We start from the raw sequence: 11267 nt of genomic DNA, 5'->3' as shown, positions 1-11267 counted from the left end.
AAAAGAGCTCTCTCTTTCTCCCCCACACAGAGCACACACACCCCAGAGAACACACACACACACACACACACACACACACACACACACACACACACACACACACACACACACACACACACACACACCCAGAGCAGTGTGTGTAAGAGTCTAAGCAGTGTCTAAATAACTCTAGTGAAGCAACTGACATGTCTTTATTCATTTTTTATCACTTATATTGTGCTAGCAAGGGCAAATGTCCCGGCTTTTGGTATTTTAAGAGATAAATGTATTATAAGACATCATTAGTTACATAAAACTATAGACTCTTACTGTTAGAGGAAGACAAGAAAAATCCACCCATTTTTGAGGCTCCTTTGACACCACTGATCAGACTATCACCATTGATAGTGACATGGGACAGACTGGCACAGACTTGAGGCGAAGAAGACAACGGGCCATTGTGAGCAAGAAAACTTTGAGGGTCACCTAAGTCAATTCAGAGAGAAAAACACAAAAAGACAAAAGAAGACAATGTAAGACAGTTTAATGAAAATGTCCCAATGGATGAAAGTCAGTTATCCTGTTCTTGAGGTCTCTGTCCTCAAAATGTAGAGGTCTCCTGATGTTATAAAAAAAAAAGATTGACCCCTGAGAAACAACAGTCCATCATTAAATGGATCCATTTCAACAGAGTAGTAATCCCAAGTGGTGCAATGCTGTGCAGACTCTATTGATCCAACACTAAAAAAATCTTTTTCCAAAGACTCTAGAAAAATATCCCCCAAGAATCTTAAAACAAAGCTGCTGAACTTGCCGATACACAAAGGGAGCTCAGTTCTTTCAATCGACTTTCATTTGACTATATGGCAAGGTGCAGTGAAAGTTCATGGGAAGCTGATGATTCCATGATGGTTGGTATTGTAATATGTGGCCGGAATGTTCCTTGTCAGATGAAAGACACCTACTGAAAATGTTTCTTTTTTCCACAGCAGGTTAACAATCATTCCCAACATTTGAAAGACGCAGAATGGAAAAATACAGAAATAGGGAAGTAAATTACTTTTGTAACTAGTATAAATATAGGTTGTTGCAACTTGTTAAATCATGGTGCAACAAGTAATTTTTAGTATACACTGTAATAGAAAATGCTGCACAATGTGACACAATTACAACATATTATCAATAACAACATATGTATGCCTACTAAAGCCTCTACACCATTAACATGATCAGTCACACTTTATTTTGTAGTCCAATTCTTGCTATTAACAAACCACTGACTACGGCTTTTGCCTCGATAAACTCCTAATTTGCTGCTTATTAATAGTTAGTACGATAGTTGTTAAGTTCAGGTTTTGGGTAGGTTTAAGGATGTAGAATATGGTATGTACAAAATATGTGTTTTATAAGTACTAATAAATCAATATGTTAATAATAGGCATGCTAATAAGCAACTAGATGAGAATAGTGAGAATTGATCCCTATACTAAAGTGTTACCACATGATCAACACAACACTTTTGTATACAATCTATCTATGCGTATTTAATATTTCATACATTATTTATAGAAAAGTTGTTGAAAATGCTTGTATGCAGAGTAATATATGTATTTGAAGTATATAAATAATCATTGTAATGCATTTTACATATGAACTAATTATGGTAACACTTTATATTAAGGAACACATATTCAATATGAAGAGTTTTTCTTCAATAAACTCTTAATTTGCTGCTTATTAATAGTTAGTAAGGTAGTTATTAAGGTTAGGAATTTTGACTCGAGTTAAGGGATCTAAAATATGGTCACGCAGAATAAGGCAATAATATGTGCCTAATAAGTAGGCCTACTAATAAACAGCCAATATGGTAGTATTATGCATGCTAATAAGCAACTAGTTAATAGTGAGAATTGGTCCTTAAAATAAAGTGTTACAAAAATGGGTATATAATGTATATTTGTATTTTTGACATATGTGGCCTGCTTGATTATTACAGTTTCAACCATTTTCCAATTTTTAATATATATTATAAAAATTATTTTTGGAATTCTGTTTAGTTTATTATTTTTGCCTACCACAAAAAAAGTTCCTTCATTAAAAAAAGAATTAATTCAATAATTGTAAATGCAATCAAAAACACATTTTTCTGATCAATAAATTATAATAAAACCCTGATATAAATCATGCTTTTATTATAATTGATTGATCACAAAAAATGCACCCTCAGAATATTTCACGTCAGGCTTTACAGAGTTAACATTTTATACACCAATGTGTAGTGGGATTTTAAACTCACTCAGGTGAATCATTTTACAAATGTGTTAGGACAGAAATACAGAGTTTGGGATTTTCTTTACCGTCTTTACTGGCGAGAGCACTTCGGACTCCATGCCACAGCAGTGAGATCTCCTCATCTGTTGGAGTCCGGTCCAAACATATCCCGTTCTCTCCACACCTGCACCTGGCATTGTCTGCAAGGGCATCTGGAGGGGAGAGGGAACAGATGCCTGTCTCATGGGTGAAGGTACAGTAGGGTGGCACTGGAGCACAGATAGCATCTGTTCTGAGGGTAGGCCGATGAACTATTGCCTGGCTATCTGGAGTGTCTTTGCAAAGGGCCAGATCCTGCAGATCCGGTCTGCTCTGTACACCATCGTCATTGCACGATGCCTTTGAGATGTACACGGGACCCTCAGCTAAGTTACACTCCACAGCTTCAGGTTTTGGAGGGGGTCGAGGCACCAAAATCTTCCCCTGGGTCTTGGCCACATGTTGCGCTTCCCTGGCAGATTGCGGTCTGATGATAGTGCCCTTCCTGGCCCGGGAGGTAACGGGACACGAGCCGACTCTGGCTGAGCGCGCTCTCTGGGGAGTCCGTGGGCCCCCAGTGCAGAGGGCTCTTCTTTGAGAGGTGGGCTCCTGTGTACGGCTATCTTGGGGACCTACATCTGCCCAGGCCTGTCTAGTGGATTGGGGCCCAGCAGGGATAGCAGAGGTCTTATTGGAGATGTTCTTTGATAAAGCTGTAAGTAAATTCACATGGTCCGAGTGATCTGTCGAGAGCTGTTTATGGGTTTGTTGAGGCAAGTTAGCAACTCCATCTACCTCATCAAACCAGCGTAGTTTCTTCTTAACCGTCCTATTCTGCTCTGGCTCATTGAGTTTTGTCCTAGCCAGCTCTACGCTGTCCCGGATTAATATGGCCACTTCTTTGGTGAAAAGCAAATGGCCAGGAGTGTAAGTGAATTTGACATTGCCTGATTTGGATTTTAAATGGTTTTTAAGGATCCCTTTCAGGAATCTGACATTGTTGTTAGGGGCAGAATGGGTCACGGGGTCTGCAGATGTTCTGTTTGGTTCCTCCATGCTTTTAGAAGAATTCAACATTCCAGCTTTTGCCAATTTGGTGACATCCGTTTCATTTTTAGGATCTATGCTTATACTCTCCTCCATGCTCAGCGGTTTGGATTCTATCTTGAGCCCTGTGGCAACATATACATCTGGTTTGTGTTTATGTGACTGTGAAGAACTCAGTTCTTCTATTGGTTGTATGTTTGAGGAACTCATGTCAGTCCGATATGTTACGGCAGAGGAGCACGAAAAGGCTTCGAAAGAACTGTTGTTGTGTTTGCAACTGCTGGCTGGAAGAGCCGTCTGTGTTTCTGAGAAATGTTTAGCATATTTCTCCTCCAGGGTTCTTGTCTGCTGCTTGGATTCTGACTTGAAGTCTTTAGTCAGACTTGAGAATTCCAGGGGTGTGGTATCTGGCACGGCTTGTGTTTTGCAGTGGGCAACCACAGATCCTTTGTCTTTCAAAATGTTCCCTTGAGCGTTTCTGTCATTATCATGAGTCATATGTTCTGAATTAGCTGCTAAGTCCTGCTGAGTCAACTCTTTTTGGCAACTATGGGTGTTGAAAATCTGCAATTGGTCTTTTGAGTTATCAAATCTTTCTTGCGTGCAATTCCGGAGACTCCTGTTTTCTTCTGTTGACTCATGATCCTTTGGTGAGGGTGAGTTGAGACTGAATTTGCTTTCCTGATTTAAGAATTCCTCCAGGAAGCTCTTTGCTACAGAAGTGGAGGGGTGAGATGATGAACATGGGTTGTTGGACTGTCTGAATGGTGCTGGAGGATTTTTGGGGTCTTGGAGCTTAGGGGGACCCACGGGGAGGTAGAAAGACTGGGTACAGGTGGTGCTCTGGTGGGAGCAACAAACCGGCGTAGTGTCATGGATCTTCTGAGTGTCTCCGTTCTCTAAGCTGTCCAGACTAGACAGACTCTCTGTCTCGCTATGTGGGGTATCAAGATACTCCTGAAAATCAATATTAAAAAAAAAAACATTAGAGGACTTATGCATTAATACTGGCAGACTGGGTGCTTTTTGGAGATCATGTTGCATGCATGCTGCAGAGGGATGGAAAATAAAACATAGGAAGTTAATCTTTAACTCTAAGAGAAATAAGGTATATTTTTATTTATTTTTATTTTTCACTATGAATAGACCAGATCAATATACATATACATTACTAAGATATTTTAATGTATTTGAAAGAAATCTCTTATACTCACCAAGGCTGCACTTATTTAATCAAAATAAAGTAAAACTAAAATATTATTACTATTAAAATAACTATTTTCTACATTTAAATATTTTAAAATGTGATTTATTCCTGTGATGGCAATACTAAGTTTTTAGTAGCCATTTCTCCAGTCTTTAATGTCACACGATCTTTCAGAAATTATTCTGTTATATGCCGACTTGCTGCTCAAGAGATATTTCTTATTAGTATCAATGCTGAATGCAGTTAATATTTTGTATAAAATGTGATACATTTTTTTTCAGGATTCTTTGATGAACAAAGTTAAAATAAACAAAATTTATTTGAAATTGAAATATTTTGTAACAATTTAAAATGTCTTTCATTTATTTAATTTCAATTAATTTCTTAAAAAAGTACTTACCCCAAACCTTTTAATGGTATTGTAAATACATATTTCGTCTCAAACATTGATCAACAATCATGTTAGACGATCGAGTTCTTAAGAATCTGTATTTATGTATCTGTTTAAAAAGCATGAGTATCACAAATATTAAAATCATCTTACCCAAAAAATAAGACAAGTAAAATCATAATATATAATAGCATACTAAATATCCAGAAGGAAAACTAAAGGTAGATAGAGCATGATGGTGACAGACATTCCTATGAAGGGCATTCCATAACTCTTGACTACATTTGTGCACTGAATGGAACGCTTTTCCAAGAATACCTAAGCCTAAAACCTATCCTATAAATGGGGTTATTACCTTCTGTGTCCTGCTCTGTTCACAGTTCACTGTATTAAATTATGTGTTGGCTACAAGCCAGTGCAGGTAACATTCCAGCTGGTGTGTGTAAGAGGACATAACTAAGTGTGCGAGAGTGAAAGAATGTTTGTTTGAGGTATAGAGAAAGGGGATGTATATCTGTGGTTTTAATATGCGTTTGTGTGATTAAAGCTTCAGGATGAGCTCATTTATTTAAAACGCCTCCGTTTGTTCAGAAGATGCTGCGGCATGTTGTGGCAGGAAGAGCCCTGGGCTAAAATTACAATGTCATTCTGTTTCCCCAATAGTTGGAATTGGATCTTAAAACCTTCACACACTCCTTAAGCTAATTTTTCCAACAGGCCTTTAAACACACACAATCACTGTCCTAGTGAATCACTGTGAACTATCACTTGTACAAGGAAGTTGATCACAATTACAATCTTGTAACTGTAAACAAACAAAAGCCTCAACTCGGCATTACATAAACTTCCAGATGATGGACTAAACTCATTAGCAACATTTTATTATAAACAGCTTTTTAAATGAACACCATCAGGTATGGTTTAACTATGTATTATTTAGTTTTATGAGTACGCATATTAACCTGTAGATCGGCCTGCTCTTTTTCTTTCAGAACAGCCTGGGTCTCCTGTTGCTCACTGAAGAAGAGCAGCTGGTTGTTCTTGAAGTTACTCAGGCTCTTCTCCTGTAGGAGTTTGGCGTAGGCCTCAGCTGCAGATAAGGCACGTAGGTGACGGGCGCCCCCTGAAGGCTTTGGGGAGGGAGTGCAGCTCCTGAAATACATAGTAATAATGAATAAGCACCTTTTATACAAGGAATGCAGCCCAAAGTGTGTTCAATGCTAAAAATATTACAACAAGCATAAAGCCATAATAACCATATTTAATGTAACATACAATTAAAGAAGAAAATGATTATTCATTATTAAAATATGGAATAAAAGAAAAAGATAATGCATGGAATGCTTCAGAAACGTCATAGCTAATTAAAAGCTAAAATAAGTGAAGAGAAGTTTTTAGTTTTCTTTTAAAATGATTCATCTGGCTTCCCTAATATCTAAAAATTGTATAGAACACTATGATTCTTTTGAAGTGCTGCCAAAAGTAATGTTTTTCAAAATGTAATTCAAAATAAAAAAGAATGAAAAAGTAGCAACATTTTCATTAAAGTAGTGACTTTAATTAATAAGATGAATAAACATTATTACATTATGATATAATGCTTAATATATTAAATGACATTCAAACATTTATTTATAGTATATTTATATATGATATTACATTTTCTATTAATTGTAAAAATAACTGAAATTATTTTTCACAAATGCTATTGATTGAGCTTTTATGTTTTAATATTTTATATTAAATATTATTTAGATGGACTTCATTAATTAAAGTACTAAAAAATTATTACAAAATATTATGGATCTTCAACCAATAATATTTTGCCATGGCAATAATGTCGTACCTGCTAATGGGGGAGCCACTTGCCAAAAATGGAGATTGTTGAGTGTATAAGTACGGACTGCCCTGAATATGATGAAGTGCTTCATCAAGGTTGAGTGTTCTTCTCTTAAAGGCTGCTGAAGGACACAAATTACTTTATTTAAATGGAGGATGAGATGTTTACATCACATACTGACCTAATAATAACCGCTAACAGACAGTTCAAGAGATAAAGAGAGCATGTAGACACATGGATTAGGCTGTTTCGCTGAACTTACCTGGTCTTTTTCTCTGGGAAGGAGGGAGATGAGCTCTTTGGAAGTTCTCTGTGGCATCCTGGACCCTCTGATGGCGCTGCTGTAGAATATTCTCCCTCAGTCTCTGCTCCTGAACATCCCTCTGTTTCCTTCTCTCCTCTAGAGCCCTAGAGAGACAATCAGACAGTACAAAAATGTGTGACCTTTGACAGATAGACAGTGCTTTGCACACACTGTGTCCTCTTAAAGATATAATTCATAATTTTTAAGACGGATGGATGAGAAATTTGGCAACCGTGTGCAGCATATCAAATACACCACTTGACTTCAAATGGAAATTAGATTTAATCTAATTTGCAATATCAGCTCCTTGCGCAAGCTGGCGTTATCTCAGACGTTTACTTTCCAGGGTTAACAGAAACCTGAGACTTCTGTAACAGATGCATTTCAGCTAAATTCATTTGTTAATGGCACAGAAACTGGTGCAAGCCTGTGCTGCGCACCCACTGAGCTGTCAGGTAGAATTGCAACTAAACTGATGCAAAATCATTTACCATAGTAGCAACTTGAACTAACCTTGCTTTGTCATAAAAAAACATTAAATAAATAAATATTTTAAAAAATAATATTTTAAGAGACTTATTGACCTTGACACACAGTCACAGGTCCCACCTATAATGTAATAATCTTTAAAAAAAAAAGAATTATAATAAAAGATTACTACTTAATAAGGGTTCTACTGCGTAATTGCATTCTTTTAATAAAGCTTTTTTCTTCATTATGATATTAGGACAGTTTTATCACCTTTATATTTTTAACTTTAAAATATTTACATTTATTTTAATACATGAATTAAAAGCATGCACATCATAGAAGTGTCTTTGCATGAACTTTGCATTTTTTAATTTATTTCTGAATAAAGACAAAAATGAGTGTCCTGTCATTGACACTCTTGCACATAGTCATGAAATTCTGTAATGTACACGATATGTTTCAGGAATTATTTAATCACCACAAAAATAGCTCCGGATCTGTGTCCCAGCCTTCTCTGAACTCAGTGGGGGGACGTACTCGTCTTCCTCACCCTCACTGCCTTCTATAAAGTAATGTTCCTTTGCTCTTGCTGATTAGAGCTTCTATTTCAAGCTGGTAAATCCTGGCTGACAAATAAAGGATTGTATAACAGTATCTGTGCCCTGCGGGGTAGCTTCACTTTCAATGTGCACAGGGACTGACCAGGTCAAAAACCCAGACTGAGCCATTAACAGCATGGAGACAGTTCTTAGTATATCTGACACTCACTGTCAACACTAGATTCAGCAGCTGTGCATTGCTTCTGATCTTTGGGACACTCACCCGGCAGTCTTTTAGCGCAGTTGCCTCCTTGGTGAATACGCTGACGCTATTTTTTTCTTGTTATTGCCAGCTCATCTAATAACAAGTCCCCAGAGACTGAAAGCCTAGAGCTGTGTAGTTTAATATCCATGCTGCAATGTATTAAATGTTTAAGGAAATAGATGTTGACATGCTTATAAATGAATAATTTGGATGGACAGCATACATTAAATGATCTATTCAGTTTGTGTTTTCATTGTTGTTTGGTGAAGAATTTACATTTTTGCCTAAAATGTAAGAAAAGATCTATTATTGACTTAATGTTAAGTGACTCACAAATGTTTCCATAATTTTAAATGAAGAGTAGGGAGAGATTACATATTTGTACATCTAAAAACGAATTTGGACAGGACATCTGAAATGAAAAAGTGAAACCAAAAAGTTGATTAAAAGTGGTTAAAACCTAAATAAGTAAGTAAATAAACAAATATGATACAGCATCCAAATACTTGTCTCTCAAACAAATAAATGCTTTTTAAGATTTTCTACACAATAATGAAATAAATATAAAATCTGATTTATTTTTGACACACTTACTTTCGTCTGCGATTTGTTTCCAGGTAAAGCTTGCGAGCCCGAGTTCGACAGTACCTCTGTTCTTGTACCAACGCTTCTCTTTCATCTTCATTCCCTTCATGTACACCTGATCTAATGTTCCTCATGTGATAGAACGTCAAGGAAGGTATTATTATTATAGGATAAAACATTATCTCATGAGATAAGATACAAAAAAAAAAAAATATATATATATATATAACTAATATCTAAACATCAACATTATAGAACATGTATAAATATATACAGGTGGTGGCCAAAAGTTTGTAATAATGAAGTTTTTTAAAGAAGTCTCTTATGCTCACCAAGGCTGCATTTATTTGATCATATACAGTAAAAAGTCATATTGTGAGATACTATTGCAATTTAAAATAGCTGTTTCCTATTTTATTATATTTTAAAATGTTATGTATTCCTGTGTTGTTCCATGTAAAACTGGGATATACTACCATTCAAAAGTTTGGGTTAAGTACAATGTATTTAAAAAAGAAGAAGAAAAGAAATGAATACTTTTATTCAGCAAGTATGCATTAAATCAACCAGAAGTCACAGTAAAGGTAATTATAATGTAAAAAAAACAAACACTTTCTATTCATCAAAGAATCCTGAAAGGTTTTCCACCATTTTTTTCAACATTATATATAATATAAGATAATAATAAGAAATTCTAGATAATAATAAGAAGCATTATTACTAATTGAGCACCAATAATTGAGCTTCAAATCATTAGAAAGATTGCTGCTGAAAATTCAGCTTTGCCATCACTGTAATAAATTACATTTTACAATACATTCAAATTGATTTTTTCTTTCTCTCTTTTTTTAATTGTAATGTTTCACAGTATAGCAGCACCGCTATACTTGCTCATTAGTTAGCTATGTCCATTATGCAAGAATAATAAATAAAGCCTAAATGTTTTTCTAAAGTACAGTAGTCTATGCGCCACTAGTGAAACTAGGAGAACGACCTCCATATAAATAGACGCTGGTAATTCCGGCAAGGAAAAGGATACGAGTAGCAAAGTGTGTCCAGGACTGGCATCCCGAAGATCAGGTCAAGCTGATGACAGGTCTCCGCACACCACACTTCTCAGCCGAACAAGAAAAGCTGCATCTTATTGATGTTGGAACGGCCGCGCAATAACATAACGATAGCTGGCTTGTAAATATATATACAAGTAAAATATTGGTGCACTGAAGAATGAGAGCAAAATGAAGACTGGCCAGCCAGTTACTAAATAAACACAGACGGACAGCGCAGAACACTTACTACCTATGACTTCATAACTTCCAGTAGTTTGATACGAAATTCATCTATAGACCAAAACCGACTGAATGCTGTCTTGATAGTTTTAAACGAAAGCAGGCAAAGGTAAGCCTTTATGCTGAAACAGTTGCGCCATGTCGGTAACCATCGACGCGCTTCCTTGACAACAGACACAAACTCGCGGTGGAGGCGTGGTCACGTCTATCAGAAGCGTTTGACGTTCATCAATATCAAGGGACGTGCTGTATTGCTGCCACCTGCTGGATTAAATACGCAACAGGTTTTGCCACATTTTTTTGCATGCAAAGGCTATATGAGTGGAAGTCCCACTCATTTCCAAGAAACAACTCTTTTAAACAGCAAGTTTCAAAGAACCGGTTAAATAATGTTTTTTTTTTAAAATTTGTATTAGACATTAAAGACATAACATGCAACATTTACAACTTTAACAAGACATCCAAAAATATAACACAATAAAAGGAATGGGTTTACATTACATAGAAAAAAAAAAAAATCAATAATACTTAAAGAAAAAAAAAAAAAAGACAGCATATACCCGTTTAATTTTCAAGTAACTTCAACTCACCGGTTAAATAATGTGATTATTTGCGTCTTGACGCAATTACGTAATCGCGCGGTCCTTATTCTTGGTAGGCTACATTTGAATGTTTATTGTACTTTGTCATTTTGTATTAATAAGATGTTTGTTGCAATTTCTTGTGTCCTAGTTCAGTTTTCTACGGCCATTTATCTAATCCCTTACGAAAATTAATTTTGGTTTTATGATAATATAATAATGGTTTTATTGTAGTAAAAGTGTAGTAACCATAGTTTTTTTTGGCGTATTGATTACCATTTGTATAACCACAGTTATACTACAAATACCATGGTTAAACTATGGTTAGTGTAGTAAAACCATGGCTAATTAACCATGGCTAATTTCTAAATTTTATTTAGAAACTAAGTAGGCTAGCTTATAAATTGAATTAACATAAATAATACTAATATTCATGTAACCTGCCAGTTAGCTGAACAT

General features: G+C 35.8%; 1 protein-coding gene across 2 annotated transcripts in view; it reads right to left on the bottom strand.

Annotated features, from left to right (window-relative positions):
* Positions 1-10648, bottom strand: part of LOC107554493 (centrosomal protein of 126 kDa-like) — a 14355-nt gene extending 3707 nt beyond the window's left edge. Inside the window, exons 1-7 of one of the 2 annotated variants that reach the window (XM_016237001.1) lie at positions 9978-10648; positions 8948-9067; positions 7037-7182; positions 6781-6895; positions 5897-6086; positions 2337-4293; positions 310-465 (exon numbers count right to left, since the gene is read on the bottom strand). In XM_016237001.1, the coding sequence (XP_016092487.1) occupies positions 310-465; positions 2337-4293; positions 5897-6086; positions 6781-6895; positions 7037-7182; positions 8948-9067; positions 9978-10006 (2713 nt within the window). In that variant the 5' untranslated portion in view covers positions 10007-10648. The remainder of the gene's footprint in view (positions 1-309; positions 466-2336; positions 4294-5896; positions 6087-6780; positions 6896-7036; positions 7183-8947; positions 9068-9977) is intronic. The other variant, XM_016237002.1, reaches the window with a different exon arrangement.
* Between the last annotated feature and the right edge of the window lie 619 nt (positions 10649-11267).

Source organism: Sinocyclocheilus grahami, unplaced genomic scaffold (assembly GCF_001515645.1).
Source record: "Sinocyclocheilus grahami isolate Dianchi unplaced genomic scaffold, SAMN03320097.WGS_v1.1 scaffold503.1, whole genome shotgun sequence".
Taxonomy (NCBI): domain Eukaryota; kingdom Metazoa; phylum Chordata; class Actinopteri; order Cypriniformes; family Cyprinidae; genus Sinocyclocheilus; species Sinocyclocheilus grahami.
Note: the sequence above shows the minus strand (reverse complement) of the source record. Positions and strands in the feature narration are given on the sequence as shown.